The sequence below is a fragment of the Schistocerca cancellata genome, chromosome 1, assembly GCF_023864275.1.
Source record: "Schistocerca cancellata isolate TAMUIC-IGC-003103 chromosome 1, iqSchCanc2.1, whole genome shotgun sequence".
In the NCBI taxonomy this organism is placed as follows: domain Eukaryota; kingdom Metazoa; phylum Arthropoda; class Insecta; order Orthoptera; family Acrididae; genus Schistocerca; species Schistocerca cancellata.
Genome location: NC_064626.1, coordinates 312,101,220 through 312,125,558, shown reverse-complemented (window position 1 = coordinate 312,125,558; position 24,339 = coordinate 312,101,220). Strand labels below are relative to the sequence as shown.

Here is a 24,339-nt window from a genome sequence, read left to right as displayed (position 1 = left end):
AACCACATCAGCACAATTAATCAGGTGACAATTATAATTTAAATAAATAGGCACAGCAGGCACATAATTAAAAATATGACATCAGTGAAAAAGCAGTGCAGCCAAGCGACGCATAATATACACAAGTAACAATCCAGTTCATTAATAATCATTGTAAAAATCAGTTAACGTACGCAAGCACGTCGCTTCACAAGTAATTTCATTGAACATGTAATTAGCACAAAGTATGAATCACGTAATCGCGAGCAGCAAATTACGTCTAAAGTACGTACCTAAGTGGAAATATGTTACCTGAAAAATAAACTCAATTTTTTAGTTTATTACTTTCTTCTTCGAAATGACATTTTTCCTGAAATTTTCTCGATAGCAAGTCGTCTTAACGTCGGACACGCACAGAATTTACCTGAAGTTCTTAAATATTTTATAGAACCGTATCCTGAAAAATACTGAATGTTAATAACAGAATTCATCAAGTCACTATAGCTTTATACTGAATTTAGTCGGAGAAATTAGACTGTGTATTTATTTACGGCTGTCAGTGCATTCGCACTGAGCGCTCGATCAGCTGTAGGCGCGTGACATAGGAAGTGATTGTTTGCGGTCAACGACTGCCTTGTGCGGCGCGCAGACTTGACTGTTGCTTTGAGTATATGCCGCCGCCAAAACACAGCGCGGTATCCTTGTACTCTCCGTGTGTTTACATACAACTGTTAGTTTCTCAAAAGTATGTCATTCTACAAAAAATTTTTCAAAAGTATATCATTCCACAAAAATTTTAACGTTAGATATATGATGTATTCCCTTAGAGCGTCGTGATTTAAGAGTTTCTACTTCGACAGTGTTATCATGAATAATTTTGCGAATTCTATATTGACCGTTATAAAGCAGAAAAAATTTCCGACACAAGCCTTTTCCTTTGTGAGACAAACGATGAGCCTTGATTAACACCTTCTGACCAACTGACAAGATTTTTAAACGACCAGGACGCTTAGCTGATTTCTCTCTTCTAGCAGCCGCAGATGCAATATTTTGTAGAGCCAGGTTGACAACTTCAGAATGCCGCAGTTTCCGTGTAGGCGGAAAAGGAACGATTTCAGATATGTGATTTGTCGGTGCTTTGTTTTTTAATATCAGTATAGGTGGTAAATAAGTTGAGTCATTAGGAAGTTCATTCAGAATGTTTTGAAAAATATGAAGATACTGATCCCACGTTCTGTGATTCTGATGACAATAAAGACGACACAATTTATTGATTTCCTTCATCCATCTCTCTGAAGCGTTAGATTGAGGGTGAAAAAGTGAAATGAAAATGGGTTTAATTTTACGACGCTGTAGAGTACGAAGCCAAATTTTAGAACGAAACTGTGATCCATTATCTGATATAACCTTATCAACATGACCCACTTCTTTAAGAAAATGGTTAATGAAAGCATTAGATACTGAACGAGCTGTTGCTTTGCGTAACGGTGTAAAACACACATATTTTGATGTCAACTCCACTGCTACGAAAATGTACGCAAAACCATTAGTAGATCGAACCACTGGACCGAACAAATCAACTGCAGCCATGTCCTTTAATTTTGCTGGAATGATAGGAAACAATGGTGCTCTGTGAGAAACTGTCGGCGGCTTAGCCTTTTGACATAATTTGCATTTGGCAAGAACAAATCGAATACGTTTTTCCATATTATTGAAGTAGCAATTTTCTCGTAATTTATGAAAGCATTTTCTGGGACCAAAGTGTGCATAACTGAAATGCGTATACCAAATCAGCTTATTAACCCACTCATCAGGAATACAAACTAACCAAACAGAGTTGTCGACCGATTTTCGTTTGAAAAGAATGTCATTGCGAACTAAATAATGCTGTCTAATCGCTACGCTTTCCTTTCTCCTCCACTTCTCCTTAATGTCCTTCCAGATTGGATCCTTATTTTGCTCATTAGCGATGTCCTGGAGCGAAGACGAAATAAAGTTCTCAAACGCAACACCTTGAATATACAACAAACAATAATTGTTTTCCTTGCAGTCCTCTTAAGCACTTTGTTTCAAACCCATAGGTGCACGTGATAAAGCATCAGCAACAATATTTGAAGAACCCTGTATGTAAACAATACTAAAGTCAAATTCCTGTAGGTACAACGCCCATCGTGACAATCTGCCATGAGTTAATTTTGTCGACATAAGAAATTCCAGAGCTCGATGATCTGTGTAAACCTTAGTATGTCTGCCAAACAAAAATGTGCGAAATTTTGTAAAAGCCCAAACAACAGCCAAAGCTTCAAGTTCCGTAATCGAATAATTCTTTTCTGATTTCGAGAGAACACGACTTCCAAATGCAATAGTCTTTTGTACTACAACGCCGTTTTCTTCTATCTCTTGAAATAAATGTGCACCTAGCCCTTTGTATGATGAGTCCGTTGCCAAACAAAAATCTTTAGATAAATCCGGATGTGAAAGAAGTGGGGCAGCAACTAAGGCATCACGAAGTTGTTCAAATTCTGACTGAGCTTCCTCATCCCAACACCAATTAGATTTCTTTCCGGATAGTTCACATAAACGAGGTGTGGCCAAATTGTCCAATCTAACAAAGCTTCTAAGAAAATTACAGACACCAAGGAAACTACGAACATCACGTTTTGTGGTAGGAACAGCATAATTACGAATAGCGTCTAATTTTTCTGGATCAGGAAGAATACCTTCTGTAGAAATAATGTGACCGAGAAATTTCACCTGAGAACGACCAAATTCAGATTTTTCTAAGTTCACCGTAATGCCAACTCTTGCAAAGATACGTAACAATGAATCCAAAATTTTGTTGTGCTCACTCCAAGAACGTTTAGCAATAAGAATGTCGTCAACATATGAAGTAATATTGTCACGAAGATAAACAGGTAAAATTTCATTTAAGCTACGAATGAATGCTGCTGAAGATACAGTAAGTCCAAACGGTAATTTCCGAAACTGGTAACAGTTACCAAAGGCTAAAAAGGCAGTATATTTTCTACAATCAGGGTGGAGTTCTATTTGCCAAAAACTTGCGCGCATATCAATCGTGGATAAAACTTTAATTCCATGAAAATGTTGAAGAAGTTCATCTAAATTTTGTGGACGGTCAGTTTCAGGAATGATGATATTATTTATCTGTCTGGAATCCAGAACCAAACGAACTGACCCATCCTTTTTAAGAACAACGTGTAATGGGCTAGTATAAGGACTGACTGCAGGCTCAATAATGCCCTGATCTAACATGTATTGAAGTTCATTCTTAACCTTGTCTCTGTAAGCCAAAGGAATAGCGTACGTTTTCCCGCGAAATGGTGTGTGTTCTTTTACTTTAAATAAATATTGTAAGCCTTGTATAGTTCCTGTGTGATGACTAAATACTGTAGCATGTGAAGTCAAAATGTGGTGCAGCTCTTCTCTTGCAACGTCATCTGGCACTTCAGCTTTCTTAACCTTTTCATTAATTAATTCTTCGCTATTAATTATATCATCCATTGCGTCGCTGTATCTATTGTCATTGTCATGAATAAACACACCGTCGTCATAATGCTCAACGAAAACGTCAGAAGTAAGAAACCTTAAACATTTTGTATCTGACTCAGATCTTGTTAAACACTCGAAAAATTTCAAACATTTCGGCATTCCGGCAACAGTCAAATTCACACTTCCTTCTTTAAAGTTCAAAATTGCCTTATGTGTGTTAAGAAACTCCATACCTAATATAATTTGTGTACTGAGTAATGGAACAATAATAAAATTAGCAGAAAATTCGTATCCCTGACAATTGAAATTTAGGTTGGTCTGTTGTTTAACTTCTACACCTTTTCCAGAAATCGCTCCTCGAATTGTAGTTTTAGAAATAGGTAACACAGGACAGGCAATAGTCCTTTCACATATACGAAAAACTGATTCACTAATGACGTTCAATGGGCTCCCAGAATCTAAAACTGCAGTGAACTTATTCTTACCCACACATACTTCAATAACAGGATGTAAAAATGCGTCTACATTATTTTCCTTTTCGTCTAACAAAATGTCTCTCATGTCTTCCAGGCGTACGTAGTGTAAAGTCGTAGTGTCTTTACTTTCTGAACCGTCTATACTGCTGCCAGAAGCCGAAGCTGCAAGTCATTGTCGATTGTTTGCGTCACGTCTTTGAGTATTCGCGTCATTTCGCGGATCAATTTCTACGATTTGCACTTGTCTCTCTGAAGTTCTGTCACGTGGAGGATGCCAATTAGGTCCTTCCTGTCTGTTAGATGCAAATTCTTGGTTGTGTCTGTTATTAAAATTTCTGTTTTCCTGTCTGTCTGCATAACTACTTCTTGTGTAATTTCGACTGTCACTTCTGAAATTATTGTTGTATCTACTACCTTGGTTATTTCTGTAGTAAGAATTTCTATTACTGTATGAATAATTTCTGTCTTGGTGATACCGATTACTGTTTCCATATGATTGATCATTCCGGTACGAATTACCGTTGTCATAATAGTCTGTGTAATTTCTGTTAGAACGTCTGTTATTGTCATAAGGCTGGTATCTATTGTCCTGTGTTACGTCTGTCATTGTCAAAATTACCCATATAACGCCCGTTCCGATCACTAACCCTTTTCTCTGAAAATCTATTGTAATTACTGTTACTGAAAAAGTTACAAGAAGTCCCGTCGTCGTTGTCATACTCAAGTTCTTGCAACAAAGTCTTAAAAGTCTCAATGTCGTCTTTACATCTTCCGGCTAAAGCAATTTGTCTTATGGATTGTGGCAGCTTAGTTAAACAAATGCGAATTAATTCAGTCGGGCTATAAGGGTTGGAAAGGAACTGATTCTTTCGAATCATGTCTTCAAAATATTCCGCTGGCGTGCGGAACTCAGACTGTTTGAAATTACGCTGCATAATGAGACTGTGTTTGACTCTGTCTTGCGTGTTTTCGGACCAATATGCCGATAGAAATGCATGATAAAAATCATTCAGATTATTACAATCTCTAATGAGTGCGCGCATCCGCGTCGCCGGTTCGTTTTCTAAATATCCACACATAAATTCCAGTTTGTGACTTAGTGGCCAATTTGGTGGGAGTGCGTACATAAATTGATCTAACCATGAACATGGATGTATGTCATTCTTAGAATTGCGGAAGATCTTAAATTTCCGAACAGTCAAAAAGTGTTTATAGTCAAAGTTTTCGCCTCGTGGCGACAAAGACCTACCGCGTCTGTCCCAGTCCGAATGTCGATTATTATAAAGTTCGCGCGCCTGGCGCTCTCTTGTTGCATCCCGTAAATGAAACAAATTATTTTCTTCAAGGCCCTCTGGTATCTGTGATTCTAGATTTCTTCTGCTGTCTTTTCCTACGATTTCGCCTTCAATTTGTTTGACTTGCTTTTTTAATGCCTCAAATTCCCTTTTCACGCGTTCATTAAATTTTCCCTGATTTTCAACATGCTTATTTATGTTCTGGTACTCTTCGGTTTCTGCAAATGGTAATGGAGCTGTATCATCCGAATCTCTGTCCCCATGTAAACTAAGATTTGTCAATTTATCTGAAATTTCCTCAACTCTTTCCGATAAGTCACCTAATTGTTCTTTCTGTTTATTTACGTCTTCCGTAAGTGTAACGACTCGCGTTTCAGTATTGACGCATTTAGTACTTAACTGTTCATATTGTTGTGTTAGATTATTTATCCTGTCATTTGGTACGGATTCCTCAATTCTCTCAAATATTTCTTCCTTATCTTTTGCACGTTGTAAATTTAACTCTGAAAATTTCTGTACTATCACGCGATCTCTTTCTTCCTGTTCTCTATCCTGTTCCTTTTGTCTAATCTCTACTGCAATTAATCTATTATTGTGAGAATTCAAAATCGGTTGTACTTCTTCTCTGATTTCTTTCTTTAATTCATCTTTCATGTTTTTGAAACATGTCCCTATTCGTGAGTCTAACCGTGTTTCCATTGTTCCCATATCAGTTTTTAATTCAGATCGTAAAGTTCCCATCTCTGTTTTAATTGTTCCTATTTGTGATCCCATTTGTGAGTCTAACCGTGTTGCCAAAGTTCCCATCTCTGTTTTAATTGTTCCTATTTGTGACCCCATTTGTGAGTCTAACTGTGTTGCCAAAGTTCCCATCTCTGTTTTAATTGTTCCTATTTGTGATCCCATTTGTGAGTCTAATCGTGTTGCCAAAGTTCCCATCTCTGTTTTTAATTCAGATCGTAACTGTGAACCCAAATTTAATATTGCACCCAACAACTGCTCCATATTAAATGGTTCAGAATTCTTTTCGCCCCTAACATTTCCCGCAAAACTAACTTCCTTCTGCATAGCCATAAGGCTATCTGTGTTCGATACTATTCCAGAATCTTCTGTCGTTAATCTCGTATTCTGTGAATTTTCTGATTGAGAAAAATTTTGAAATGGTTCCGGACTATTTTCCCGACTTATTACATTGTTTTCCACTTCATTATTCATCACACTGTTTTCCTCTGTTGGCGAGTTCGCCATGTTAACAATTTCGTCATTCTCACTATCCATCATTTTTGCCTTTTTCATCGATAGCGTAATCATTTACCAAACATACAAAACTCGTCACTGTGCGAAAGTTACACACAATGCCTCCTTATCTCCAACAATACCATTTACATGAAATGTCTCCCTCAAACACGATCAATCGAACAATTGAAATAATTGCACTAAATTGTCAAACGCGTATACAAGGCAATAAAAATTAAATAATGAAATACCATTAGAAGAATGACAATTACCAAATCTACACATGCAATCTAGACTACAATTACTAAACTACAAATTACTGCAACAATACTACTGTCTACTATTTTTACAATCAGAAGAATTCCAAGGGACGATCCGAAGCAGCGGTCGCCACGTGCATGGGGGCTTATTAAATATTAATGAAAATATTTTTTTGTAGCTGTCTGTCCGATTACGCAAGTCTCGTAAACGGCTGGCCCTGACTATGTCGAAAAATAAAAAAGGTTTACCCCAAACAAGTAAATAGTTTTTATTTTTGCACGGACTTTTCAAACGCCCCTCGTATAGTGCATACAGGTAACTATTCATCGAGTGAATAAAAGGTGAAAATTTGCATCTTGGACTGGTTTTTCGCACTACTTTTCCAAATAAATGTAGTTTTTTGAGCGAAACATAACTGAACGCTTCGGTTTTAACCCCCCTCCCAGAGAAATCAATTTAATCCCTCAGGGGGTAATTCCCTCCAGGTTGGGAACTACTGCTGTAGTACAATGCAAGTTACTTCCTGATGTGTAACACGTATCCCATCACCCAGACCCTCTTTCTTTCCAGTATTCTCCATTTTTTCTTCGCCAATTCTGCAGACTCTCCTGCTCATTCATGATGTTATCAGTCCACCTAATATGAACGTTGTTCTGTGCCATCACATCTCAAAAGTTTCGGCTCCCTTCTTTTCCGGTTTTTCCACAATCACGCTTTTGACATCTTCGGAAATGCCGTTTTCGACTTTGTTATGGTGATTTGAAAATTGAGTCTCGGCCTGAAACTAGTCATCGAATGCATAAAAAGTAGAAATTTGAAACTCGTACTGGTTGTTCGTGCTACTGATTAACAGAAGTTGCTGACCCAAGCTATTCCGGCGTGCTGGAAATCCGTAACTATTTCGAAAAGGTTTTCACCATTATCACTATTTGTCAGTACTGTAACACTGATTACATAAGTAGGAATAATTGCACTTTTTCAAATACTAGCATATCACCTGACACAATGTGGCGGAGGATACAGCTAGTGAAAAGAGGTCACAGAGTCCACCCACGACATACACAGACTTTATACCATGCTTCAGTGATAGTAAAACTGAACGATATACGTCGTATCTCACAAAAATGCCTTCTACGAATTGTAGGCATTTCCTGCGTAGTCATTGTACGTAATGCAGCTATATCATAAACCACACAAAAATATCACAAACAAGTACAGAACCAGTTGAGCTAGAAACAAAGTACACTTAGATAATAAGGTTGAAAACCAGGTGAAAGATATGAACTGTAGGATTGCAGACTTCCCTGGCCAGTATCAGTTTTAAGGGGAAAAAAGCAATAGCCCGGGTTATTCTGTAAAACTGAACAGCAATGTAACATCGAAAGCCAATCATAATGCCAAAAAGATTTCATTTGGTAAGCACTTACTGAGTACAACAGAGTGTCGTTTATCCGAATACTGACCAAATGAAACAATAATTAACCGAAAGACTTCCAGTCCGAAAATTGAAATTTGCGTGTGTGCCACGTAAAAGCTCTACTATCACTGGGTGGGCCAGTTCAGCGGTTTCGTCCTCCTTGCCAACTGTCATTGTTGCAGTTCTGTTTTCACGTCAGAACATCGTGCTGTTCTTGTACTGGTCGCAATGACGACTCAATGTAGACGCCTTGTTCTTAGTGTTTCCGGTACACTAGAAATAATGGGCCACTTGAAAAAAGGTGCTAGTGGACAAGCTTAGCTCTTCAATATGGAGTTGACAGTGCAACAATATTGGAAATTAGGAAGGACAAGAATGGTATTGCAAAATCTGTGTTTGCACTTTTCAGTGAAAATGGAAGCCTGCCAGCCAAAAAAAAAAAAAAAAAAAAAAAAAAAAAAAAAAAAAAAAAAAAAATGGGAACGACAGAAAACCAAGATTTAGACGCTGCACATAGCGGATGAGCATATCAGTGCACCTTGAAAAGCCACCAGACAGACAATTCGTATCCGAACTGGATGAAGTGATTAAAGTAGCGTCAGGATTTGAGGAACGCGATCAGGATAATTTTAAGACTTCTTCGGATGAGATGCTGATGGCCGAAATATTTAGTATTGACGGACGATGAGTCAATTTTCGTTGCGAGGACAACGATTGTGCTGAAAAAGGACCATCCAGTTAGGAATACTTCACTACCTTGAAACGAATATGAAATTGTTAGAAGAAGAAGAATGTGATGCTTTACCATTCTCTATAAAATGTTTCGGATTTTTAGCGTAAAAAATAGCGAGTCTGAACTTTAAATCAAGTATTTTGGACTTACTTTCCTAAACTGAAGACCTACTTTAATAGCCAGTTTGAACTTCCCAGGATAGGTTAGGTAATCAGTTATCTGTATTACGACGTATTTGTAAGACGCGTGATGCAAAATATGTATGTACAGTTTTGCTTTTAATTCAGTGTTCCTTTCTTTTACATTCCTATGAACACTTGTTCACTAACTGTTATCCGAAAAGTAGGATATCCAAAAATCCGACGTCTACTGTTGTTTTGGATAATCGATACTCTGCTGTACAATTTGGTGCTCCCCCATAGTCATAATCTACCTCCGATATCCTTTGTATCCGATTCAGCAGTCTTTCCAACAAGACTTTCCGCACTAGCACGGCTAATTTGCTTTTTCATTCCACCAGCACGCAGTCAATTCAGAAATCGTGCACTTTGATGAACACCACTATGCCTGAACCGGCAGGCGATGGCAGAATCAGAAGTCGATCTAGAACTGATGTTCTGTTTTACCCTTAACAACATATGCCACTGTGAGCGCAGGTGAACTCTCGGACGGCCTACTCCCGACACAATTAATATTTTTCATTAACTGCGCAGTGCGGTGATATTTGTAAAAGCTTTGATAATTATGGTTCGCAGTTGTAATGTTCAGTTCGTTTGTGTAATATTTAAAAAAAACGTTTCTTGTCATTGGCTAAAGTCTCAGCAATTAAGATTCTGATATGAAAATGTAGTTGAGGAAAAGTGTGTCATGAAATAAATAGTGAAAGTGGGTGATCATCGTTCCAGTAACGCGCAACTGCTTACCGTACAGACGCCCACTATCAGGAAACAGTTGATCAGCAGTGTGAGCAGGCCCAGGCACAGGGTGATGTACGACATCAACTGCACGTCTGCAACAGAACAAACGTACACACTGGCGACTCACCAAGTAATTCCAAGTGCTGGTCACGTGTCACATCCAATCTTCACGCAGGGAATCTCGTGCTTGAAGTGTACATCTTTTTTATTATGGGTCCCACAGTCAAACTTTTCTCGAATGAAGGCGACATTTTTCCACTTTGGCTACATGTTCATTAAGACCTCTTCTTAAATACAGCACTTTTTTTGGCTTAAGAAGCCATTTTCTAGTGTCAGCACAGACCTAGGTATCACACGAATGAAAATATTGCAGCGGCGAATACATACACTCCTGGAAATTGCAATAAGAACACCGTGAATTCATTCGTCTGACCAGAAATCTCTGTGTTCTTTCAGTTTCACCTCACAGACCACTATATGTAAATTGAGACTTAACATTTTCAAATTTTCTAGCTCCCCTGCTACGTTCAAAGTTCTGACATTCCACGCCCCGACTCGTAGAACGTTACGCTTTCGTCGGTTATCCCGTTTGTTCTCGTGAACACAGCCCCGTTGGTAGTTCACTCCCAGAGATCCGAATGGGTGACTAGTCCGGAAGCTGCAGCGTATGGAGAGATCATCATGACAGTTTTTCAGTTATAGGCCATATGTCGTGTGGATACACGTTATCTGTCGTTAATGCAGTGGTTTACTTTGCCTTCTGAATTCTCATCTCGTTGATCATTGCTGGTTCTTCTGTCTTGGGGCAGTTTCCGAACCCAAGGGCAAGAGAGTGCCCTGAACCTCTGTCCGCTCCTTCGTCCTCTTTGACAAGACTGTTGGCAGAATGAGGGTGACTTCTTATCCAAAAAGTCTTCGGCCACCAATTCTGGTGATTTTACTCAAAACTGAGCGAATGGCTTTTTTTCCATGGACTTGCCCACGTGTCGAATTTCTTCGTAATTTTTATGAGATAAGGCTCTGCTGACACCAGCTGCTTGCAACACTGCATCACTGAATGAACAAAAAGTTCTTGAGAAATCAGTAGGTTAAAGATGTACTATTGCGAATAGTTACAAACCTACACTCCTGGAAATTGAAATAAGAACACCGTGAATTCATTGTCCCAGGAAGGGGAAACTTTATTGACACATTCCTGGGGTCAGATACATCACATGATCACACTGACAGAACCACAGGCACATAGACACAGGCAACAGAGCATGCACAATGTCGGCACTAGTACAGTGTATATCCACCTTTCGCAGCAATGCAGGCTGCTATTCTCCCATGGAGACGATCGTGGAGATGCTGGATGTAGTCCTGTGGAATGGCTTGCCATGCCATTTCCACCTGGCGCCTCAGTTGGACCAGCGTTCGTGCTGGACGTGCAGACCGCGTGAGACGACGCTTCATCCAGTCCCAAACATGCTCAATGGGGGACAGATCCGGAGATCTTGCTGGCCAGGGTAGTTGACTTACACCTTCTAGAGCACGTTGGGTGGCACGGGATACATGCGGACGTGCATTTTCCTGTTGGAACAGCAAGTTCCCTTGCCGGTCTAGGAATGGTAGAACGATGGGTTCGATGACGGTTTGGATGTACCGTGCACTATTCAGTGTCCCCTCGACGATCACCAGTGGTGTACGGCCAGTGTAGGAGATCGCTCCCCACACCATGATGCCGGGTGTTGGCCCTGTGTGCCTCGGTCGTATGCAGTCCTGATTGTGGCGCTCACCTGCACGGCGCCAAACACGCATACGACCATCATTGGCACCAAGGCAGAAGCGACTCTCATCGCTGAAGACGACACGTCTCCATTCATCCCTCCATTCACGCCTGTCGCGACACCACTGGAGGCGGGCTGCACGATGTTGGGGCGTGAGCGGAAGACGGCCTAACGGTGTGCGGGACCGTAGCCCAGCTTCATGGAGACGGTTGCGAATGGTCCTCGCCGATACCCCAGGAGCAACAGTGTCCCTAATTTGCTGGGAAGTGGCGGTGCGGTCCCCTACGGCACTGCGTAGGATCCTACGGTCTTGGCGTGCATCCGTGCGTCGCTGCGGTCCGGTCCCAGGTCGACGGGCACGTGCACCTTCCGCCGACCACTGGCGACAACATCGATGTACTGTGGAGACCTCACGCCCCACGTGTTGAGCAATTCGGCGGTACGTCCACCCGGCCTCCCGCATGCCCACTATACGCCCTCGCTCAAAGTCCGTCAACTGCACATACGGTTCACGTCCACGCTGTCGCGGCATGCTACCAGTGTTAAAGACTGCGATGGAGCTCCGTATGCCACGGCAAACTGGCTGACACTGACGGCGGCGGTGCACAAATGCTGCGCAGCTAGCGCCATTCGACGGCCAACACCGCGGTTCCTGGTGTGTCCGCTGTGCCGTGCGTGTGATCATTGCTTGTACAGCCCTCTCGCAGTGTCCGGAGCAAGTATGGTGGGTCTGACACACCGGTGTCAATGTGTTCTTTTTTCCATTTCCAGGAGTGTACGATGTGCTACAGTGTGTAATGGTTTACACACTACATTTTTGGTAAAGAGTATACAGTGCCGGAAACAAAAAATTAACACACTTGGAAAGACAATGTCGTTTTTCACTGTTGTCGGCATATGCCAACTTAGGAGTAGTAGATGTACTGATAATGGTTTCAACGTCGTCCGTGAACAGATAGTGGAGTGGCATAGTTACCAGAGCGCCATTTGTGTCTTCCCTTTAGTAGGGATGTTCACAGCCAGAAGACTCAGTGCGGTGCGAACGTGTGAAGCAAGCAGGCAGCCATGCCACGGAGATGTGCTTCCTACAGCCATGTGACCGAGTTTGAAAGAGGTCAAATTATGGCCTTTGGGGTAGCGGGATGGTCGTTTCGGAGAACTGCCACACGAGTTCAACATGCTGCGTCACTGATAAAACGTTAGTATCAGTGGTCACGTAAACATTCTAACACTCTCAGATAACGTTCTGGACATCCATGCTACACAGGCACCCAACAGGTTCATCGTCTTGTGAGGGAAGCAGTGGCAGATTGTACAGCTACCGCAGCACAGATAAGAGGACTTGTGAGCCGAAATGCGTCAACACGAACTGTTCCAAACTGGTTATTAGCAGTGGGACTACGGGTACGCACACCTCTAGCCCGTCTTCCACTCACGCCACATCATCAACGTGCTCGCCTCGACAGGTGCCGTCAGAGGATCATTTGGAGGATGGAATGGCGCGCCGTGGTCATCAGCGATGGAAGCAGGTTCTGCCAGCACACAAGGGATGGACGTTTGCGCGTACGACGTAAACCTGGTGTGCGCCGTCCCATAGAGTCCATTCGTCCAAGACACACCGGCCCCATTCCACGCCACATGGTCTCAGGTGAGATAAGTTACAGCTCTCGTTCACCTTTGGTGTTTATGGAGGGCACGCTGACCAGCACTCGGTACGTGCAGAATGTTGTTTGACCCATTCTTTTGTCAAAGTAGCAAAAGGAAGTTGATGTGTTGTTCTAACAGGATAATGCTCGCCCACGCCCACACACTGCCCGTGAAACTCAAAGTGTTCTGCAAGATGTGCAGCAACTTTCCTAGAAGGCATTGAACCGTTAATTTATTTTCAAAACCTTTTCTTAAGAATGTACTTTATTTACTAGCGATTCATCAAGAACATTAACACATTTAATCACACTATGTGAGCGTGGAAGTAGTTACCAGGGAGTAACTGATGAAATCAAAATGAAATTCCTTTTAACAAATGGGAATTTTATTCCTAAAAGCCCTTTTTTTAAGAAACAGATTTAAAATAATAAGCAGAAAACACCCTCTAAGTATCAAGTTACAATTTATACAGAGGCAGAAGGAAACAAATTTTTGAGTGAATGAGCTTTCGGGCTGAGAACCTTGCCGCTCCCTTTTGACACGGCCGTAGTCACGACCGCTCACAACAACCCCTGAAAGACTACACAGGTGCAAATCTGCAACACACCAGATTACCTTAAAGTAAAAGTTTTAACAATTCACACAAGCACACAAACTATGCATCCCGTAGGCACGATGGAAATGGTACAAAACACTAAAATTAAAAAATTAACTTGCCACCGAAGGTGCAACTTGATTTTGAATTCTAAGAAAAGTCTTACGGTGGAAGGGTGGCAACTTCATATACTAAAATGACCATTTAAATAAAAGCCCATGAAATGCAATCTTACATAAAATTATACAAGGTTGGCCAAACATGCTCTACAGTACACACATACCGCCTCACAGGATGACAGACAAGATAAAAACATATTTCAGGAATTAGGCTGTTACACCTCAAGCAATAAATTCGTTAACACACCGAATCCGACAAACACGACAGAGACAGCTATTAATGTACGGCAGATTGATAGGGAGATTACCGAACAACCCGAACTGCAGGTTGCTCTAACCCGCCCCTACTCCACAAGGGAAAAACGGACCACCCAATTCATAAATAACCACCTTCCTGTGGGTGAGCAAACGAAGAAGAATGGTGCGACGACCCCAAAACAAAGCAGCTGGTAACCTCACCAAGAAAACAAGTAGAGATCAACAAGTAAATGAAACAACATATCACCAATCACTTAACTTCTAACAAATTGCGATTTCTGCCGAAGACCTGACGCAGCACCCCCAAAGCGCTCTCCTGAACCGTCCGCTGCCAGCCGCTTCAACGGACGCAGGAAGAAGCGCCGATCTCCCGTCTCACGGCGTCGCAGCTCGCACCGGCCAGACCGATGTCTTGGGTTGACGACTGTTGCTCTCGTGTCGGTCGCGAATCCACTACTCCTCGCTATACGGCGCGGCCCACTGGACTCACGTGGCAGCCTCACATGCGCCGACGCTCAAGGCGGACAACTCATCCTGTGTCTCAGTGCGCGACCGACCAACCAACCGATCGATCCAACAGCCAATGACCGTTGCCTGAGCAACTCGAGCAGACTGGCGGCCTAACGCGCAGACTCAGTTGCAGGAACTAAGCCCCCGATCGGACGACCACTCGTTGAGTTCTCTCACTGCGCCACAAATTCGGACGAGAGACATACTAGCAAGCTGGGGACGAGAGATTAACCCCAGACTCACTCCGGACTCACCCAGACTGACTCAGACTGACTCACTGGCGAGTTTTTTTTTTCCTTTATTGTAATTTTCATCATCTCATACAGGCGGGCTGTCAGCAGCATAATACGCTGCTCTTTAGCCTTAAGTGGAACAATAACAAGACATATAGGTGATACAGACAATACAGTAAAAACGGCGGGCAAAAAAAAGGAGATACAAAAAACAATAAACATGAAGCCGTTCACGCTGGACGCGAAAAAACAGTGAACACTTAGTGACACGGCGCACAGAACACGGATGACGGCGACGGCACACGTGAACAGTTGATGCGTGACGGGGACAGAACACTAAACACAAATCGAGGCAGTCACAAGACACACAAATGGCGATGATCTCCGGCGCGCGAAAGTCCACTGAGCGTGTACGAGTCTGGGGACCTGCCAAGAGTGGAGGAGGGGGAGGAGGAGGAGGAGGAGGGGAATGGGAGAGGGGAGAGAAGAGATGCCATGGGCAGAGGAGAGAGGGGGAGGGAGGAAGGGGGAGGGGAAGCCCGGGGGAAGAGGGGAGGAGGAAGGGGGGAAAGGAAAGAGAAGGGAAGGGAAGGGAGGGAGGGAGGGTGCCTAAAGGAAAGGACACAGGAGGTGGGGGTGGAAGGTCAAAGTTGATAGGAGGGGTAGATGGAGGGGAGGAGGACATCATCAGGGAGGGGGAGCTGGCGGAAGCCACCTTGGGAGAGAGTATCCCCTGGCGAGCTGATAGCGCCCCTTAAATGCACGTGAACAGGCAACCTTCCCCCTTTCCCACCAGAGGGAGACACCAAAGCTGCGACTGCCACAGCGGCGCCACCGCCAGACACGGAGGGCGACTGCTTTACACTACACGATGCGGCGCGCTCTTCAAAACAGCAATTTTTACCACGGCTCAGTCATGATCTTCGGACATCTCTCAAATCGAGCACGTGTGGGGTGTGATGGTACAAGAAGTGACTCGTGCGACTTGTCAACAGGTCTTATCGAACTACGTGAACGGATCGAGCAGGACTGGCATAACGTATCCCAGGAGAGTATTCGCCGTCTGCATGATCGACTGGATACCAGAGTCAGTGCCTGCATTGCCGCCCGTGGAGGTTACAACACTTACCAATATGGGTGTTTCGGCATGGGTCGATACCTGATACCTCAGAACCTCTTGAGCTATTGATCTGTAAATGTAATCATTTGTTGTGCTCCATATGCACTGTTGTAACAATAAATCTTGAGTGAACTGGAAACCTCTAAAAGTGTGAACTAATTTTTTTCTAACAGTGTATATTCTCGCAAGACGCTACCATTCGTAATTGTTTACAAATAAAACGATTTTTAAACCATTAAGCACGCTAACACACCTAGTAAACTGGCTGCCAATTTTAAGCGTGTCGCACCTTTTTCTGGGTAAACAGTCGAAAATGGCTTATAAAGCCAAAACTACGAGTAGTTCTGTATGTAAGAAGAGTTCTTAATAACTAAAAATTTACCCCTTATTCTTAGAATTTACATTTCATGTTATGTTGTTTCATATTATAAATTTATTTGTTGATTCCATTTGATATATTATTGGGAAACAATATAGCTACTATTTTTTAGTTTCTTTTGCACCTAACTGAGAATTTTACTTTAATTGCGCACGCCATTCCAAGTTTTCATGTTACGTTATACGTCTTATATATAAATGTAGGTCGCTCTGCAATTTAATAACTTTTATGTTATCTATGTTTATGCAACTAGAAAGTAGGGAATCCATCATTAAAGAATTTTTTTTAATTTCCTAATTCTGATATGTAGAAATAGAAATCTCATTAGTCATGATTTATGCTGTGGTTCATTCTGTAGGTTTGGTGAAACATTATCGTGTCTACTTTTTAGGATTACTCTGTAGGAATAGCGAGTAGGCCTCTCTAAAGTTGCACGTCACTCTAAGCTGTATTAGTGTTACGAAATATTCTTCTTACTGGGCCGTAAGATTCTTCACATGTCCTCAGTGTTGGTCAGATGTTGTAACGGAACGAAAACAAATACGACCTAACGTCCAAACTTCTTAGAAGTTCTCCTCCATGCCTTGCACAACTAGCACTCCTGAAAGGAAAGAGATCAGTTACTGACGGAAGTAAAGCTGTGAGGGGGAAGTGGTGTCCATGAGTCATGCTTGGATAGCTAAGATGGTACAGCACTTGCCCCCAAAACGCAAGGGTCACAGGTTCGAGTCCCAGTCCAACGAACGATTTTCATCTGCCAGGAAGTTTCAAACCACTGCACACTCCACTGCGTTGTGAAGATTAATTCTAGAAACAAGCCCCCAGACTGTGGCAAAGCCATATCTTGAGATATATCATTTCGACCATCATTAAAACGCGCCTCAGATGTTTATCTAAACTGTTTTCTTCTTTTTAGACAAATCATTTCACAAAATAATTGTCTTTTTTCTAAATAATTTTTTTTGTTTTTTACTCATTTTTTTACTTGTATATTAACATGAGTACTGCTTACTTCCTCCACCCCCACCCCCTGAAATATGGACCTTGCCGTTGGTGGGGAGGCTTGCGTGCCTCAACGATACAGATAGCCGTACCGTAGGTGCAACCACAACGGGGGGGTATCTGTTGAGAGGCCAGAAAAACGTGTGGTTTCTGAAGAGGGGCAGCAGCCTTTTCAGTAGTTTCAGGGGCAACAGTCTGGATGATTGACTGATCTGGCCTTGTAACAGTAACCATAACGGCCTTGCTGTGCTGGTACTGCGAACGGCTGAAAGCAAAGGGAAACTACAGCCGTAATTTTTAACGAGGGCATGCAGCTTTACTGTATGGTTAAAAGATGATGGCGTCCGCTAGGGGAAAATATTCCGGAGGTAAAATAGTCCCCCATTCGGATCTCCGGGCGGGATCTACTCAAGAGGACGTCGTTATCAGGAGAAAGAAAACTGGCGTTCTACGGATCGGAGCGTGGAATGTCAGATCCCTTAATCGGGCAGGTAGGTTAGAAAATTTAAAAAGGGAAGTGGATAGATTGAAGTTCGATATAGTGGGAATTAGTGAAGTTCGGTGGCAGGACGTCTTTTGGTCAGGTGAATACAGGGTTATAAATACACAATCAAACAGGGTAATGCAGGAGTAGGTTTAATAATGAAAAAAAAATTGGAGTGCGGGTAAGCTACTACAAACAGCATAGTGAACGCATTATTGTGGCCAAGATAGACACAAAGCCCATGCCTACTACAGTAGTACAAGTTATATGCCAATTAGCTCTGCAGATGATGAAGAAATTGATGAAACGTATGATAAGATAAAGGAAGTTAGTCAGGTGGTGAAGGGAAACGAAAATTTAATAGTCAAGGGTGACTGGAATTCGAGAGTATGAAAAGGGAGAGAAGGAAACGTAGTAGGTGAATATGGATTGGGGGTAAGAAATGAAAGAGGAAGCCGCCTGGTAGAATTTTGCACAGAGCACAACTTAATCATAGCTAACACTTGGTTCACGATCATAAAGGAAGGTTGTATACATGGAAGAAGCCTGGAGATACTGACAGGTTTCAGATAGATTATATAATGGTAAGACAGAGATTTAGGAACCATGTTTTAAATTGTAAGACATTTCCAGGGGCAGATGTCGACTCTGACCACAATCTATTGCTTATGAGCTATAGATTAAAACTGAAGAAACTGCAAAAAAGTGGGAGTTTAAGGAGATGGGACCTGGATAAACTGCTTAAACCAGAGGTTGTACAGAGTTTAGGGAGAGCATAAGAGAACAATTGACAGGAATGGGGGAAAGAAAAACAGTAGAAGAAGAATGGGTAGCTCTGAGGGATGAAGTAGTGAAGGCAGCAGTGGATCAAGTAGGTTAAAAGACGAGGGCTAATAGAAATCCTTGGGGACCAGAAGAAATATTGAATTTAATTGATGAAAGGAGAAAATATAAAAATGCAGTAAATGAAGCAGGCAGAAAGGAATACAAACGCCTCAAAAATGAGATCGACAGGAAGTGCAAAATGGCTAAGCAGGGATGGCTAGAGGACAAATGTAAGGATGTAGAGGCTTATCTCACTAGGGGTAAGATAGATACTGCCTACAGGAAAATTAAAGAGACCTTTGGAGAAAAGAGAGCCACTTGTATGAATATCAAGAGCTCAGATGGAAACCTAGTTCTAAGCAAAGAAGGGAAAGCAGAAAGGTGGAAGGAGTATAGAGAGGGTCTATACAAGGGCGATGTACTTGAGGGCAATATTATGGAAATGGAAGAGAATGTAGATGAAGATGAAATGGGAGACACGATACTGCGTGAAGAGTTTGACAGAGCACTGAAAGGCCTGAGTCGAAACAAGGCCCCGGGAGTAGACAACATTCCATTAGAAGTACTGACGGCCTTGGGCGAACCAGTCCTGATCAAACTTTACCATCTGGTGAGCAAGATGTATGAGACAGGCACAATGCCCTCAGACTTCAAGAAGAATATAATAATTCCAATCCCAAAGAAAGCAGATGTTGACAGATGTGAAAATTACCGAACTATCAGTTTAATAAGTCACAGCTGCAAAATACTAACGCGAATTCTTTACAGACGAATGGAAAAACTGGTAGAAGCCGACCTCGGGAAAGATCAATTTGGATTCCGTAGAAATGTTGGAATCCGTGAGGCAATACTGACCTTACGAGTTACCTTAGCAGAAAGATTAAGGGAAGGCAAACCTACGTTTCTAGCATTTGTAGATTTAGAGAAAGCTTTTGACAATGTTGACTGGAATACTCTCTTTCAAATTCTAAAGGAGGCAGGGGTAAAATACATGGAGTGAAAGACTATTTACAATTTGTACAGAAACCAGATGGCATTTATAAGAGTCGAGGGGCATGAAAGGGAAGCAGTGGTTGGGAAGGGAGTGAGACAGGGTTGTAGCCTCTCCCCGATGTTATTCAATCTGTATATTGAGCAAGCAGTAAAGGAAACAAAAGAAAAATTTTGAGTAGGTATTAAACTCCATGGAGAAGAAATAAAAACTTTAAGGTTCGCCGATGACATTATAATTCTGTCAGGACAGCAGAGGACTTGGAAGAGCAGTTGAACGGAATGGACAGTGTCTTGAAAGGAGGGTATAAGATGAACATCAACAAAAGCAAAACGAGGATAATGTAATGTAGTCGGATTAAGTCGGGTGATGCTGAGAGAATTAGATTAGGAAATGAGACACTTAAAGTAGTATTTGGGGAGCAAAATAACTGATGATGGTCGAAGTAGAGAGGATATCAAAAGTAGACTGGCAATGACAAGGAAAGCGTTTCTGAAGAAGAGAAATTTGTTAACATCGAGTATAAATTTAAGTGTCAGGAAGTCGTTTCTGCCCAACTATTTATCGTCCATGTTTCACTTCCATACATGGTTACACTCCATACAAATACTTTTAGAAACGACTCCCTGACACTTAAATCTATACTCGATGTTAACAAGTTTCTCTTCTTTAGAAACGCTTTCCTTACCATTGCCACTCTACATTTTATTTCTTCTCTAATTCGACCATTATCAGTTATTTTGATACCCAAATAGCAAAACTCCTTTACTACTTTAAGTGTCTCATTTCCTAATCTAATTCCCTCAGCATCACCCGACCTAATTCGACTACAATCCATTATCCTCGTTTGCTTTTGTTGATGTTCATCTTATATCCTCCTGTTAAGACACTGTCCATTCCGTTCAACTGCTCTTCCAAGTCCTTTGCTGTCTGTGTCAGAATCACAATGTCATCGGCGAACCTCAAAGTTTTTATTTCTTCTCCATCCATTTTAATACCTACTCAGAATTTTTCTTTTGTTTCCTTTACTGCTTGCTCAATATACAGATTGAATAACATCGGGGAGAGGCTACAACACTGTCTCATCCCCTTCCCAACCACTGCTTCCCTTTCATGCCCCTCGACTCTTATAACTGCCATCTGGTTTCTGTACAAATTGTAAATAGCCTTTCGCTCCCCGTATATTACCCCTGTCACCTTTAGAATGAAAAAGAGAGTATTCCAGTCAACATTGTCAATAGCTTTCTCTAAGTCTACAAATGCTAGAAACGTAGGTTTGCTTTTCCTTAATCTTTCTGCTAAGGTAAGTCGTAAGGTCAGTATTGCCTCACTTGTTCCAATATTTCAAAAGAATCCAAACTGATCTTCCCCGAGGTCGGCTTCTACCAGTTTTTCCATTCGTCTATAAAGAATGCGTGTTAGTAATTTGCAGCTGTGACTTATGAACCTGTAGTTCGGTAATTTTCACATCTGTCAACACCTGCTTTCTTTGGGATTGGAGTTATTATATTCTCCTTGAAGTCTGAGGGCATTTCGCCTGTCTCATTCATCTTGCTCACCAGATGGCAGAGTTTTGTCAGGATTGGCTCTCCCAATGCCGTCAGTAGTTCTTATGGAATGTTGTCTACTCCCGGGGCCTTGTTTCGACTCAGGTCTTTCAGTGCTCTGTCAAACTTTTCACGCAGTATCTTATCTCCCATTTCATCTTCATCTACATTCTCTTCCATTTCCATAATATTGTCCTCAAGTACATCGCCCTTGTATAGACCCTCTCTATACTCCTTCCACCTTTCTGCTTTCCCTTCTTTGCTTAGAACTAGGTTTCCATCTGAGTTCTTGATATTAATACACGTGGTTCTCTTTTCTCCAAAGGTCTCTTTAATTTTCCTGTAGGCAGTATCTATATTACCCCTAGTGAGATAAGCCTCTACATCCTTACATTTGTCCTCTAGCCCCTTACCTTTTGATATTTTAATTTGACCATGTTGTAGTAGAGGATCGACGCTGTCTGCCTCTACACGTGTTTCCTTCGTACCTGTTATCCAAGGCAACTTCAGTATTGCACTTACGTTAGCACAGATTCAATGAAGAGGAGATTCATTAGATTGAGTGAATCAGTCGCATTTTTTATATTTCTTCTATACTTCGGGACATTTCATGCTATACCGACGTTTGTCTAATAGTTTTGTCCATTCAGATGGTATTTTCCTACCGAAGATTTGAAGACCGTGCACACCGATACACGGAAAGTGGAAACCAAATAAAGATTTTGTTGTGATCTTGATATGAGGTTTAATTAATTCCAAATACTATTTACGTTCTTTTCTGTATATACGGGATGGTTCAAAAGCAGATGATAGAGGAGTCGAAACACAACAACTCTGGAATAGACACAGTCTTGGAAGTAATACTGCGACCATGAAAGTTTTGGAATGTCAGGAGCAGCATAGATGATCAATTCACATGTTTTATAAGTTAGCAAAGATAACGAACCTTTTATTCAACAATATTTTTTATGTACAGCAAAAAGTCTTCAAGATAATGTCCATGACGTTTAACATAGTCATAACATATTCGTAGAAGAAATGATAATGATGATGATGATGTTTGGTTTGTGGGGAGTACAACTGCGCGGTCATCAGCGCCCGTACAAAGTCTCAATTTTACACAATCGAATTTGATCACAGTCCAATCTAGCCACTGTCACGAATAATGATGATGACGATGATGATGATGACATCATAATCACCCAGTCCCCTGGCACAGAAAATCCCCAACATGGCCAGGAATGTAACCCAGGACCCTGTGATCCAGAGACAGCAACGCTAGCCACTAGCGCACGAGCTGCAGGCTTGTAGAAGAAGGCTGGCGAATTGTACTAAGTATACCAGGCATCACGATTCTAGTGCTCTCTACCAAGGACACCAAGCGTTGCACGCTCGAACCTCATCAGACGCTGAAAGTATCCTACGATAAGTGTGTCTTTGTCGGGAAATGCTGTCGTGTACACGATGCTCTTGATATGACCCCAAAAGAAAATCAGGAGGCATCAGATGAATGGCGTGAGGTAGCCATACAATACTACACATCCCAGGCACTGGATCGAAAAGGGATCACCTGTCTGCCCCTGATATGACATCTCTTCAGTTTATTTTTACTTTTTTTGTGAGTCAATATCAAAAGCATTGTGTATGTGACAGCAAACCCCGATCAAAAAATTCTTCTCGTCAGGATACTTGCAACGTCTGATGAGATTTGTGCGTGCAATGCTTGTTGTACTACGTAGAGTGCACCAGAATTTTTTACGAAGGTGTTATGCCTGTACTGAATGTGGTGATCGCCATTTTCAACACCTTCTGTATTGTACAATATTGCTGAGTAAACAGTACATTATCTTTGTTGAGCTTAAGGCGCGTGTGCCTTGATTGCCCTTGTTTCTTCCTGACACTGCAAAGCTTTCACTTTCTCGGAATTGCTGTCCAGACATGAATTTCTATTCCAGAGTTGTCGTATTTTGACTCCTCTACCAGCTCCTTTAATTTGTGTGCACACTTCTGAATCGCCCAGTACATATGTGAGTCACGTTAGACGTAACGCATCTTTTATTTCGTGAACGGTAACACATTTCGAAACGCGCTTTTCAGCAAATGTTAGAGCGTCGAGGGGCAGGGGTTTTTTGTTTCGTTAATGCTTCTAGCGCTGGTATCAACGAGTTTTTTAAATGGAACCATATACGTTTTATTGCGTTCGATAGCTGTTTAGCAGATAATTACAGTGATGTAGCGTTTGTTTGAAGTTGACGTTGAAACTTGACGTTAAAAAATTCGAGAAATGTCCTAGAATTTGAGAGCACGATGACTGGAATCCACTTTACCGGTGCTAACACTGCCAAGCAGAGCTCTCGTGCTACGCTGTGGCTGGATGTCAAATAATCTGTCTGTTTACTTGTCTGCACTGCAGGCCGCTGCCTTCTGCTTCAACATTCGTTTGCGTGCACCAATGAGGAGAAGTTGGATATAGCACTTTTAAATGGTGAATGTAAAAGAAATGCCGTAAAAACAGGACAGCGGTATAGTGCTATCTATCCGGATCGCCATGCCCGACGCGTCAGCAAATTGTACGAATTTTTAAGATGCTAACGCCATAGGCTGCTTGGACATCGAAAAGAGGACAAGGTAGGAGACTGCAACTGATAGAGAACACGAAGCAGCTGTTGTGGCTGCGACGCTAATGAATCTGCACAGTGGTGCGAAAAATATTGCCATGGACTTTGAAATCAACCAGACGAGTATCATTAGCATCCTGCATCGACAGAATTTCCATCCCCATCATCTGTCACTACACCAGGCACTCGAAGACTGTGATTTCGAACGTCGTACCGAATTTTGTAGGTTTTCACTTCAGCAACTGAGAGACGACCCAACTTCTTTCCAGCGTGTGCTCTTTATCGATGAAGCAACGTTTACTAACCACGCCAATGTAAATTTGCATAACACACACTGCTGGGCAGCGGAAAATCCACACTGGCTTCGTCAGGTGCAACATTAACGGTCGTGGAGCGAAAAACCTATGGTGCGACCTCA

At 42.0% G+C, this 24,339-nt stretch overlaps 1 protein-coding gene across 1 annotated transcript in view; it reads right to left on the bottom strand.

Moving 5' to 3' along the window:
- LOC126172823 (uncharacterized) overlaps positions 1-24,339 on the bottom strand; it is a 103,243-nt gene that overhangs the window by 34,138 nt on the left and 44,766 nt on the right. The window contains exon 5 of the mRNA XM_049920910.1: positions 9,831-9,916. Coding sequence (XP_049776867.1) covers positions 9,831-9,916 — 86 coding nt within the window. The remainder of the gene's footprint in view (positions 1-9,830; positions 9,917-24,339) is intronic.